General features: G+C 31.4%; 1 protein-coding gene across 1 annotated transcript in view; it reads left to right on the forward strand.

Moving 5' to 3' along the window:
* LOC127710203 (voltage-dependent T-type calcium channel subunit alpha-1H-like) overlaps window positions 1-14,327 on the forward strand; it is a 99,128-nt gene that overhangs the window by 60,488 nt on the left and 24,313 nt on the right. Inside the window, exons 11-20 of the mRNA XM_052215961.1 lie at window positions 2,116-2,275; window positions 4,388-4,543; window positions 5,138-5,285; window positions 6,050-6,279; window positions 6,992-7,260; window positions 7,505-7,838; window positions 8,570-8,658; window positions 10,515-10,638; window positions 11,901-12,154; window positions 13,024-13,150. Coding sequence (XP_052071921.1) covers window positions 2,116-2,275; window positions 4,388-4,543; window positions 5,138-5,285; window positions 6,050-6,279; window positions 6,992-7,260; window positions 7,505-7,838; window positions 8,570-8,658; window positions 10,515-10,638; window positions 11,901-12,154; window positions 13,024-13,150 — 1,891 coding nt within the window. The remainder of the gene's footprint in view (window positions 1-2,115; window positions 2,276-4,387; window positions 4,544-5,137; window positions 5,286-6,049; window positions 6,280-6,991; window positions 7,261-7,504; window positions 7,839-8,569; window positions 8,659-10,514; window positions 10,639-11,900; window positions 12,155-13,023; window positions 13,151-14,327) is intronic.

Consider the following 14,327-nt stretch of genomic DNA (forward strand, 5'->3'; position numbering starts at 1 on the left):
TGTTATTGAGTGAACTACTAAAAACTGCTTAAGATGCATTTTTTATCTTTTGCATTCTCTCTCTCTAAACAACAAAATGAAAAAAATGATAAATCAAATCTCAACAGAAATAAAAAATTGTATGTCAATCACGAAAGAAGAGTTTTAAAAAGAAATTCAGTGAGTGTGTAGTATTTGTTAAAAGGTTATTAAGATAAAAATGATGCTGTCTAAATATATCAAATGTATTATATAAATCTATCAAGGTAAGATCTATATCATCTTCATAAATCTCATCAGGGTGATGCAAAAAAATAATGAAAATCATATACCAGCGGGAAGCCAATGTTTTATTATCGGTAAATCATGCATATACACAGTAAATCATATTTTTATCGAGCATATATATAAATATATTTCAGCACACTGAATGAAACATTTTATTTGAGTACTGTTCAGAATTGATAATGAAATAAGACCCCTTTAATTTCACGGCTTTTCTACTGTAGTTGTGTCAATAATGTGTGTTAGGAAATGTCATTATACTATGTAAGAAACTTGTTATCGGTATGATTGTTAGTTATCATGCCACCCAAAATCAGAAACTAGGCCATTTGTTCAGAAATAATGGTCTTTCAGAATTGATGTCAGATATATAACCATTATTTATTCACATTTTCTGTGTTCTAAGCATTATTTCTTGGCAGCTACATTCATTTTGAAGGGTCAGTATTATTTGTACAGAAAAAAAATTGTCAGACAATCTTTGAAATATATTATGTTTGCTGTCATATCATACACATTTGTTTAATGGTGGTAGGTGGGTGTAATATTGTGACCTTTTCTTAAAATAAAAGTTCATAATGGGAGAAAAAATCTATAAGCTTTTTATCTCTGGATCATTGAGCAAATCAGATCTTAACACCAAGCAAATCGACTATGTCATGACCATTTATAACACCAAAATAATCTGATTATTCAAAACCAAGCAGTGTTAAAATGCGAGTACTGTGAATTCATTTATTTCTTTGGGTACAAATTTTCGTGGATATTTGATTTCATGGTTTTGCCAAAGTCTGCATACAATCTTATGGAAAATTTGCCATTCGTTGACCATTTTATAATTTGTGGTTCACCTGTACCCACGAAATCCACAAAAGTTGCTACCCAACGAATAATAATGAATTCACTGTATAGTAATTTAAGGTACATCTATTTCATAAGATACCTGACTAATATTTTTACTTCCTTTTATCTCTAGCATTCTGGGAATGAATCTTTTTGGTTGTAAATTCTGTAAACCTCGTAAAGATGGAAGTATCTACTGCAATAGAAAGAATTTTGACTCGTTACTTTGGGCGATAATTACCGTCTTTCAGGTACTTGAAGTTGGAAGCACCCATTGTTAGTTGATATTGTGTTTCCTAGCAACAGTTGCTAACCAATAACATGTTTTTGTTGATCCTGGTGTGCCTGGAGTTTGTGTTGTGTAATGAAAAATATGCTAATTTAGTGCACAAAATGACAAATATAATGTATAAATAGTACCCGGTATATAAAAACTTAACTAATCTCCATAATACTGCTAGGGAAAGCAGGAGATGGGCTGCTTCTAAAAAGTCTGAAAGGGAATGAATTTAGAAAATTATTAAATATATGAACTTGGAAAAATCAGTCAAAATTTAAAAATTTTAAGTTTGGCTCTGGTGTGAAAAACAACCTGCCAAATAGTATCTAGTCTGCAGCTAAAGTTTAAGTTTGAAAAAACATAAAAGCTCATTATTAACATATTTTAAGCCCTTCAAAGAAATTATTTTTTAAAATATTCATAATGAGTTTGAAGATGAGAAAATTTTGCTATATATGAAAATGCAGCAGTATTTTGGAGAAGGGTTTTGAATTATACATCAGCTAACAGTTTTGTTTGCAGCTAGCTACTAGTTATATGCATTTTAAAATGTTTGTCATGACACTAAACAATCGTTTGATGGTGATGGGTAGACACTGTCTTTAGCGATACGCTTACTTGACATATACGGGTAGTCAGAATTTTCTCAATTAAAATTTATCAATAACTGTTTGGAACCAAGTAAATGGTGAAAATTATTCTTAGATTTTTGTTTTGAAAATGCACAGTGTCCTGGGCATGAATTTATTTGGTGGAAAATTTTGTTGGCGGGAAGATAGTAGTCCATGCTTCTGTGAAGACATAGACGATTATAATTCTACAAATTCCTGTATTTGTGACCGAGCCAATTTTAATTCCTTGCTGTGGTCACTTGTAACAGTGTTCCAGGTAAAAAATTCTTTTGATAATTCAGTTTCACTTTTCTTTATTTTTAATATTTTTTCTCCACTTAATATATAATTTCCTTTTATTTCTCGGCACTGACTGGTTATGGACTTGCCTGACACACTTTAAGATTCTTTTTGTTGTCCTCTGAAATGTATTATTATTATTGGATGCTTTTGAACTCTTCAACTTGTTGCATATTTAGCTTTTGTAAATATTTAGTTTTTAAATCTTTTGATGATACTTGACTAAAAAAAAAATTTTGATATTTTTTTTAAAAAAGTTTTCTAAATTTAATTTATTTTAAAAAAGAATTGCTTTGCTTGATGAAAATTGCTTGTACAATTTTTAATTCAGAATTTAGAAATCTATAAGATTATTTTTCCCTGTATGAAAATTAAAAATTTTGTTATTTGATAATTTATTTTATAAAGTTTATTAAGTTTACCTGGGCACTGGTTTATGACAAAAAAATATTCCAATGTGCACAGATTACCTCCCTTTGATGATAATGGTTATCTCTTCCTTGGCTACCTGGAATGCGTATGAAAAAAGAAAGTATTTTTTGAGAGAAGTGAGATTGAGGAAAAGTCTTCTTCACATTGCCAAATTTACTGTTGTGTATTCAAGTTACCGGTATTGGAAAAGCCACATCAGTGAGCTCATGCAAATATACGATTGACAAATAAGCCGAGAAAGATAGATGAAAAAGTGAATGTATGCTGCATGATCCTGCATCTCTTATCATCCTTGTTTTAATTGTTGGATGTTCCCAAACTTCAGTGCAGAAAAAAAAGTCAGTGGAAAATATTGTCACAGAGAATTGATTTAAAAGATGTATAGAAAGCAACAGAGGGCACCATCAAAGAAGAAAAAAAAGAAGCAAATAAAAAATTTAAAGAAGTCTTATATGCATAAAACAGGAGACTTTTCATTATTGAAACAATTAAACATTATTCTGATTAAAAGAAAACAACAAAAAAAGAGTAGTTACTTAAAATTACAGTTTGTATTTTGAGGTTTGACATTCAGAATTTGTGCATGTTTGATTGCTAAATGTTGTATACAATTCCTGCATGTGCTTTGAAATGTTGTCAGTGTCGTAAATGTAATATTTGTGATTTGTTTTATATATTTATATAAATTTTATCTTTTAGTCACCAGTAATTATATTGTTTCATGATGAACTTTCTTAATAGATTTTGTAAATTGCCAAATCTAAGCATTATGAACACCAAAAATAACTGTCTGTCCCAATGGCAGTTATTTTCTGTCTCAGAATAACTGTTCACAACTTTAAGAGACATCAGTCTTTTGCAATTTCAACCTGGACTGTCAGTAAACCATGATTCACGCACTGGTAACATGAGGTTTGCTTCTGGGAACTGTCAGAAACTGCAGTGTCAGTGCATAAAGCACAGTTATTGACAGTCAAGGTAAAAGTTGAGAAAGACTACCAGTATTTTTACAGTAACTTATAGTTAATTACAGTCCTAGTTATTATAAATATTTGTCATAAAATTTCAGTAATAGTTTCAGTTTGAAGTTATTCTGGTACAGAAAAATGACACACACTGGACTAGATAGTTTTTTTTTGCTTATAATGAAAATTTGCTAGCTTTTCTGGTGGCACCTTTATTGAGGTGTTGAAAACCAGGTTCATGTACCAGAGAAAAACTGGAATAAGCTTATTCTGTTATGTTTTCTTTATATTTCCATTTACCACATTTGCACATAATGTCATCAACTTATTCTTCACAGAATATTGTACCAATCTTTACATATTGAATTTATCAAAATCTAAGAATTGAAAATAATTGTACATTTCATATTTACTCTTTTGTAGACACATAATTATTATTTAAAAAGTATTTTATTGAAAGGACAGTAAAAAGACTACACTTTTTTTTAATTCCTATGCGAATATTAATTTATATAATAGTATAATGGAGTGAAAAGCTTGAAAAATTTTCAGTTTCAAAATGAGTTATTTGTCAAAATATGCGTATAATATTTTTTATCTTAAAGCAATGTAAGGTGAAATGTATTTAAATGGTCTATCTTCATTGTCATACAGAAATTTGTGATCTGAATTAAGTTTTCTTTTCTAACCAGGTTCTAACTCAAGAGGATTGGAATACAGTCCTTTACAATGGTATGGAAACAACATCAGCATGGGCTTCACTTTACTTCATCGCTTTGATGACCTTTGGGAACTATGTTCTGTTTAACCTCTTAGTAGCCATTCTGGTGGAAGGATTTTCACATGAGGCAAGTATGGCATTAGTTGCATCATATTCTATGAGGTATAGTATTCACAGCTATTTGTGCAATAACCCTTTGTATCATAACAATTAGATGTGTTATGATTACCAAGGAGACAGCTGTTCATCAGAGACTGTTATGATTACCAAGGAGACAGCTGTTCACCAGAGACTGTTATGATTACCAAGGAGACAGCTGTTTACCAGAGACCAACGGATGGGATGTAAACAACTATCGGTCACTGAACAGTTTATGGCAAAACTTTTTTAAATAACATCATATTTCCCAACTAATGACGCTATTTTCAAGGGATATTACACTGCCTGTTATAACAAGGAAAATTCACAGTAACTTGTTTTTATGTTCTACATGGAATATTATGTTGCAATTCAAAAAATAAAATAAAAAAAATATAAAAAGCAAGAAGCAGATACATAAAAATTTAATAAGAAGAAATTTTCTGTATTACAACTTTACTATTCAGTTGTCTGAATTTTTAAATCATAAAAGATAAAAACTTGCTATAGTATTCATAATTCAAGATGTATATTGTATTTAGTTTATTTATTAAAATGTAGTCTTGGTTACTTACTCTTCTAGGAGGAAGAAAAGAAGAAAATGAAAGAACAACGTCAGAAAGAAATAGAAGCATTCCTTGCCGAGACCAACAACAACGAGGAGAAAAATCAGACTATTAAAATCAAGGCAGTTGATATTGCCCAGATCAAAATTAATAATAAAGAAAAAGGTTTGTACTAAAAAAATGTACTGAAATTAACAGTGAATAAACATTAAAACACATGAAAACAAATTGTGAATGTAAGATGTTTGGCACATAAAGTGTGTACATGCAATACATCAATTATGAGTTCCTGGATTTTACAACTAACATCAATTATTTGTTCCTTTTGACTCATATTTGCAAAACAATCATTTTCGGTCTGTTATGTTAAATGTTTTCTGTTGTAATGCTAAAAAATTACGGGAAAACCTCTAATTCCTTCAATGGCATTACAGGAAAACCTCTAATTCCTTCAATGGCATTACAGGAAAACCTCTAACTAATTCTCTCAATAGCATTATCTTAAATAAGTTTTAAAGAGAGAGAGAAAAAACATGTAAAAATGATGTTTGAATTGAATATAATTTTTAAAGTTTAATAAACAAGAAACTATGTGATCCACCATACTGTAATGCAAATACTGCGAATTCAGAAATTATTGCAATGTTTTCATTAAAGCAAAATAGGCAACGAAATCAGTAATAAAAACTTGCATTCATGAATTCAGTAGTGATTATCCTTCACCAAATTTTCACGATAGCATCAATTAGATATACCGGTAACACTTTTACCAGAAATCAGTAATTCGCACACATTAACTTTTTGAATTTACTGTAGCATATCTCAAGCGGAACAAATCTGCTACATCATTTACTTTTATTATGTCATCACTTTCTCAAAAATCTACATCTAGCTAATAAATATATAATATAATTCAGTTACTTTTGCAGAGAAAATGTTAGCTTTGTGTCCAGTGACAGTTATAAAGGAGGACAATGCCAACAGGACTGGTCAGGCCCCTGATATCGCCCCACCTATCATCACACATACAGCAGCCACACCCATGCCCACACCCCAGGGATCACCCAACGAAAATCCTAACAAAGATTACAACAAAGTGACATTATGTGTTCACCCGCAGGTTCAGATGGACACTTTGTCTGTACATTCATCATCTACTGTAAGTTTTTTTCACAACTGTACCATTGTTTGCAATCACATAGTTTGAATTTACTGAGTCGGACTTACAAAAACTTGATAAGGAGAGCGGCCTGTTAAATGTAGATGTTGATCCATTTTGTAAGAGTGTGGATTCATTTGTTTTTCATGGGTACCAATTTTCGTGGTTTAGGGGAAAATTGTTTTTTCATGATTTTATGAAAGTCTGCATACAAGCATAGAAAATTTGTACTTCATAGAACATTTAAATTTGCGGTTCACCTGTACAAACGAAAGCCACAAAAATTGGTATCCAACAAATAATAATGAATTCACAGTACTTATATATCAAGAATGGGTGGTTGGACATTCTAAATGAACCTCATTATTGTTGGTTCAAGATTTATATACATGGAACTCACCAACTTCAAACCACATGATTTTGTATTGCACCTATGATAATGAGAAAGTCTTGCTAGTAGATACATCTTAGAATCTAAAGACAAAAAATTAAGGGGTATATGATTGGTTGAATATAAAAATAAAGTTTCAGCATCACAGGATGCTATTAGTGAGGGGTAAGTTTATTTTTTGAACTGAAATGAAGACATGCAGAACTTTTGCATTTAATTTTCCATGAAATTTTAATTTAACCTCAGTTTTATTACTAACTGCCATTATAATCTAATGCTAGCAATTGGTTATCACATATCTATCAATTTTTTTACTTGCAGTCCAATGCTAGCTTAAGATCATCACCCCGTCTTTCACCAAGAGCTTCACCCCGTCCTTCACCAAGACCCTCACCTCGTGGATCACCACGCCCAATGTTAAGGTCACCTGGTTTATGTAGATCATATAGTTATGGAAGCAGAAACAGTTGGCGAGGCAGGAGAAGCCGGGATGGAGAGAGGAGATGTCTGGTACAGGAGTGTGGTAAATCTCAGAGTGTAGATTATTATGACGATGATGTATTCACACCATGTACACCCATTCCAAACAGGTAATACAATAAACTATCCTATGACGGTGTCTCATGTTCAGGGGCAAATCTCAGAGTGTAGATGTTATTATGACCGAATATTTTACAATCAAAGAAATGTTTGAATAACCTGAGGTAAAATTCAGATTGAATTGATCAATTGTAAATTATTTAGTTAACACTTGCCTGTGTTTGGGTGTAATGTAACTCACAAATATTTATTTTTTGGCTAAAAGATATAAGTAATTTTTAATTTCTATTTCAGTCGGCTAGATTGCAATGGCCATTTGCCATTAAACAACCAACGAACATTAAGTCCACAGAATTCTATAAAGCGTCAGCCATTTCCATCACCTCGTAACTCATTAAAAATTCGTAACAATTCAGTCAGCAGCACACAGAGCGCCTGCAACTCAATATATCTGAGTCGTCAGAACTCTTTTACTAGTCGTCGTACCATGAACTCATTGTCTTCCATGACTGGTGTTAAGGAGGATTATAAGCAAAATAATCTGTCTGAATCACCAACTGGTGAAGCTAATACCCAACATATATCTGACGTAGAAGATGAGGAAGACCCTGATGCTATGGATGAAACAGTATGTGATATTATTTGGAATTAAGGTTTATGTACAATTTTGTATTTTGAGTAAAGTTTCCTGAATTAAAAGCATATGTTAGGAAGTTTTTTTTTTAACATCAGACCATTTATCTCATGATTGCTAACTGCAAGAAACTTTAGATTATGAGAGCATACAGCTCCTATTCTTTTTTTCATTTGATGGAGGTTACAGTCACTGTCCATATACTTAAACAACCTTATGGCAGTAAGTTATATTTTTAACTATAAAGGAGAAAATGACAATGTATTACACATACACAGATTAAATACACTTTGTCATTTCTGAAAATTTGCTATAATATATGTCATTTGGTCTCTGGTGGCAGGGGCGGATCCAGCCATTTTTAAAAGGGGGGTTCCAACCCAGGATAAAGGGGAGGGTTCCAACCATATGTCCCCATTCAAAAGCATTGATCGTCAACTGGATCTGACACTGAGTGAATAGTTTTTTTATTGGCAATCATACCACATCTTCTTATTTTTATATTGAATTTGTAAAATATGCAGACAATGGGTAGAGAAGGCAAGACACACAATTTATTTTGACAAGTGAAAAAAGGAGTTAATTTTTGTGTCATTCTCAGAAGGAACAGCTATATAACAGTTTTATGCAACACAATCAATATTTTATAAGGGCACAATTTTTAAGTTTTCTCTTTTGCATTGTTACAGTCATTACTGAACTATTTTTCTGAAATTTTCTTTCAGAATTGTTCTTGCTCCTGGTTTCCAGAACCAAGAGGGTGCTTCAAAACAAGACAAGAATATGCATTATATGTCCTTAGTCCAACTAACTGGTATGACAGTAAAAGCCAGTTAAACATAACATATTGATTTTCATCTAACTTCAATCATGAAGGGTGCAGAAGATTTGTAATTTGGATTTTTATACGCCCGGGACGTATTATGGTATACAAATGTCGTCTGGCGTAAACATGTCGCACAGTAACTTGAGAACGACTTATCCAAATTTCATGAAACTAAACATAGTTGTTTCTTATAATAGTCAAACGATCTGTATACTTTTTGGTGAAAATAAGATTCAAACTTTTTGAGTTACGGGACTTAGGAACTAAAACAGGTGTGTGTTTTTTTTCACATGTAGCACAGTATCTCAAAAACAATTTATGATTATTGCTTAAAACTTTACACACTTCTTAGTTGTATTAATCTTAAGATCTTTATACTTTTTGGTGATGATTCAAAATTTTATTTTAGAGATATTGAGTATTTTGTTAAAAAAGGGGGAGGTGTTTTTCACATGTCGCGCCGTATCTCAAAAACGATTTATGATTATTGCTTAAAACTTTACACACTTCTTAGTTATATTAATCTCAAGATCTGTATACTTTTTGGTGATGATTCAAAATTTTATTTTTGAGTTATTGAGTATTTTGTAAAAAAAGGGGAAGGGGTTTTTCACATGTCGTGCCGTATCTCAAAATCGATTTATGAATATTGCTTAAAATTTTACACACTTCTTAGTTATATTAATCTAAAGATCTGTATACTTTTTAGTTTTGATTCAAAATTTTATTTTTGAGATATTGATTTTTTTTTTTTAAAAGGGGGGTTTTCACATGTCGTGCCATATCTCAGAATCGATTTATGATTATTGCTTACAATTTTTCACACTTTATGAGTTATATTAATTCAAAGATCTGTATACTTTTTGGTTTTGATTCAAAATTTTATTTTAGAGATATTGAGTTTTTGTAAAAAAGGAGGTTTTCGCATGTCAGGCCGTATGTCAGAAACTATTTATGATTATTGCATAAAAATTCACACACAAGACGATGGGCATATCATGCGCTCATGGCGCAGCTGTTTATTTTTAATGTTATTAAAGTCTTGTAAAAATTAGTCAATATAAGGTGGTACATAACACTACAGGGAGATAACTGTGTAAAAATCAGCTGAACGTTTAAATCACGTACTATTATTAAGGAAATATTAAACTTCTCAATGATCAAAATTAGTATTTGTCAAACTGCTATTTATCCAATGAAATTTTTCTGATAAAGTGTGTGGTTTAAGTTTTTTGAAATTTTTATATTTTTGTCAAAGGGTCAAAGTAAATATTTTTTTCAAAATTTTATGAAAATTAAAGAAGCCAAATTAATTTTAGTCAAGGTGTTTTGGTACCACCATAAGCAGACAAGTAACTTTTGGAAAGTTTCTATGCTTCAGCTGGTACTTTTATTTTGCTTTTCAGGAATTTGGGGTTTGATAATTTGTTCATAAGATTGGAAAAATATTTATAGGAAAATAGATAAAAAAAAAAAGAGAATCCGGTCAGATTTTCAGGGCAAAACAGAAAATCTTTTAATAGACCTAATTAGTCATAACATGCATAGTTGTTTATGGTGGGGGTGGGGAGGTTGTTGTTTTATCTTCTTTTGTACTTATCTAAAAAAATATCTTGTGCAGTGCTGCCAAATTTACAAGTGAACACTATATTTTTATCAATCATGGACACATACCAACACCATTGCATTAATGACTGAAATGTAGAAAAGTTATTAATGAATCAACATAGGGAAGATCTGTGAAAATAATCAGTTTTAAAATAATTTGCTTTAGCTAGTTTTTCTGTGGACATTATTGTTATATAAAATGTGAAACGCTTCCATTTATTATCTTTTTTTTACAGTTTTAGAAAACTTTTACACCATTGGATGGCTCAGAAATGGTTTGACAACTCTGTTTTATTCTTCATTGCTTTGAATTGTATCACATTAGCTATGGAACGACCTGATATACCTCCTAAATCTGATGTAAGTAAACAGTGTTCTGGTTCCCCAGTCATGCTCTTTCACATATTGTATCACATATTAGCTATGAAACGACCTGATATACCTCCTAAGTCTGATGTAAGTAAACAGTGTTCTGGTTCCCCAGTCATGCTCTTTCACCTATTGTATCACATATTAGCTATGAAACGACCTGATATACCTCCTAAGTCTGATGTAAGTAAACAGTGTTCTGGTTCCCCAGTCATGCTCTTTCACCTATTGTATCACATATTAGCTATGAAACGACCTGATATACCTCCTAAGTCTGATGTAAGTAAACAGTGTTCTGGTTCCCCAGTCATGCTCTTTCACCTATTGTATCACATATTAGCTATGGAACGACCTGATATACCTCCTAAGTCTGATGTAAATAAACAGTGTTCTGGTTCCTCAGTCATGCTCCGTCACATATTGTATCACATTAGCTTTGAAAGTCAAGTCACGTTGTAAGGATGGAACAAGTTTGAGCCAGTATCAGACATTACTATTTTGTAAAAGAAAGATTCTATAGAGATCCATTTGTTTTTACTTCCATAAAATTTGATTGCATTTGTACAAAGAGAGATAACTTGTTTTTATATACCCGAAATCAGATAGTAAATAGAAAAATCTATTATTTTTTTACTTTTTTTTTTTTATATACATATACATATGCAAAGAATATGTAAAATGAATTGCAGTAATAAAAACACAGAACAACTAATTCAGCTTCAAATCTTTAATTTTGGAAATCACTTTGTGTTATGTAATAACATTAACTGTACCAATTTCTCTTCACCAGATGCACATTTCGACAATAAATGTCTCTTCGGTGATGCCTGAGACCTAAATATTCAAAAATACAAAACTTATTAAAAAATGAATTAATTGTAAGTGTGAAATTGCTTGTAATATTATATTGTACCAATTATTAAGACTAGAAAAATATTGTACCCCACTCAGTGAGTGGGTAATATACAACATTGGCCTTGTCCATTTATCCATCTGTTTGTCCATTGGAAACTTTCATTGCATAATACTATGCTTATGTATTATTGAATCATCTTGAACTTTACAATGGTGAGTTGTTTCATGTAAGCCATTTACAGATCTGCAAGGTGACCACTTCCTGTTTGATAATATTTTGATTTTCTTATACCAATTGAGCATAGAATTTTTTGTTGATGTCTAAAAGCAAGTTGCAATAGTCAAGAAAAAGTTGAAAATGTGAGTAGTGAGCATCCTAAATTGTTTTATTTTTGCAGGAGAGACAGTTCCTGAACTATTCAAACTATGGCTTTACTTTTATATTTGCCTTGGAAATGACAATCAAGGTATCAGCTAAAGGATTACTAATCGGTAAACATGCCTATTTTAAAAGTGGCTGGAATGTGATGGATGGATTCCTAGTACTTATTTCCTTGACAGATATATTTATATCCTTGTCAGCATCAAGCAGTCCTAGAATCTTTGGAATTCTTCGTGTTTTCCGATTACTACGAACATTGAGACCACTCAGGTGAGTGTTAAAATTATATACACTTTACACCAAAAACTGTTTATGTGTTAACCTACTTTCTTTCAAGTGGTCAATTCTATATCAATTTTAAGCTTAGAATTTAAACTTAAATTACAGTTACAGATGAAATCTAAAGTAAATTGATCTGAAGAAAGTTGATTTACGTGAACAATATTAATTTCAACGTCTAACTTTTTCAAAATATTTTTTGAATTGAATTGACCAGATGCAAGAATTTTGGTTAGACAAGAATGACTTCTCTTGTAATTTATGAAAAGTAAGTTGCCGTGAAGTTAGTAAGTTTACATGAAAGGTATTTTTTACAGAAGGACTTGAATACACAATTAGTAAATTTAATCCTTCAATGGGAATAGGCATTACTGTTTAAAAAAATAGATTCTAGTATTACTGGTAAGATGGTAGTTAATTAAAATTTGTGATTCACAACTTGTAAATGTGAAGTAACAATAAACTTTTGCAAGTCACAATCATTATAAATGTTATTGCTGTCTGTTGTCATCAACTTGACCCTGATACAGTGAATTTTAACAACAGTGTACTCTTTCCTTTTGGAAGAGATAAACTTTTAGTGTAACAATTCTATGGCAAAGTTATACAAATTTCTGACAGAAAAATCATACTTATATGGAGAAAATACACTAGGCCTTTTTTTACTGGAAATTCTACACTTAGGAATGATAGTACACAACTCTTACACATACAAAGTATTTTAAACATACACTGAAGTACAATTAAATGATTTTTTTAGAGAGAAGTGATGTTATTTTTACAGCTTTTTTTAAGTTTAATTACATTTGATGATGCTATGCTTTATAGATTAACGTAAATTTGTGACTTTTCCATTTCAGGGTAATTAGCAGGGCACCAGGTCTTAAACTGGTTGTACAAACATTATTGTCATCATTACGACCCATTGGAAATATTGTTCTCATCTGCTGTACATTTTTCATTATCTTTGGAATATTAGGAGTTCAGGTAAGAATGAAGTTATTTAGCCTTAGGCCAAAAATAAGATTTGAATTGTTTGTTGTTGCCTACCTATCCACCTAAAAAGCTGCCTACCCAAAAAATTTTGTGGCACAAATCGTTTCTAATTTTTCTTGAAAAGAATTTGTCCTGCTCTTACATCGTTTTCTTGTCTTTTCTTGTGTAACTTATGTTGTTGGCCAAAAAAAAATAAAAATTCCCACCTACCTACCCAACCCTACAAGGCATTGGTAGGCAACATCAAACAAAGAATTTCTTAAGGGTGGCCTTACTTAGAAGCATACAATATTACAAGACAATCATTGGAAATTTGCGTTTTGTTGAACATTTATATGCGTGGATCATCTTTACTCACAAAACTGTGAAAATTAATAGTGGGTCTCATTGGGGCCTAAGCGTGACGCGGGATTGCTGATTTTTTGTAAGCGTGACACTTGAAGTCAAATTATTGTGCCGTAAAAACGGGAAATGAAGTCTAGCGGGATACGGGAAATTACAAAAAAATGAGAATTGCTTACGTACATAGTGTAAGCGGGATCAGGGATCAGAACCCCCCAATGAGACCACCTTAATATACGACGAATAAGAATGAATCCACAGTAATCAGTTTTTCGACAACAAAAAAATGTGAGCATTTTATGTTTCATGCTTACTTAACAAAATACCTATTTATTCAAATGATCTCAAACTGAATATCTGGGTTTGACATATTCATGGAATGAAGTTTCAAAACAATTGTATTATCACCTTAAGACAGACATTAACCAGCTTTCTAAGATTCTTTGACAGTGATTAACATTGAACTTCCATAATTAAGATAATTAAAAAATCCAATGTTTGATTGATATTTCAATATGCAGTGGCAAAAAACACAAAGCAATTACCCTGGAAAATATATTTGAAATTAATAAATTACTTAAAAGTCCATACATACATACTTACAGTATAGGTGTTGCTCATTGTTGAAGGCCAAAAGATGACCTCTAGTTGTTAACATCCTTGTTTTTTCATTAGTTGTCTCATTGACAATCATACCACATCTTTATATAGATATATATAAAAATAAGAAGATGTGGTATGATAGCCAATGAGACAACATTCCACAAGAGACCAAATGACATTGAAGTTAACAACTATAGGTCACCTTACGGCCTTCAACAATGAG

Source organism: Mytilus californianus, unplaced genomic scaffold, assembly GCF_021869535.1.
Source record: "Mytilus californianus isolate M0D057914Y unplaced genomic scaffold, xbMytCali1.0.p SCAF_7, whole genome shotgun sequence".
Classification (NCBI taxonomy): Eukaryota; Metazoa; Mollusca; class Bivalvia; order Mytilida; family Mytilidae; genus Mytilus; species Mytilus californianus.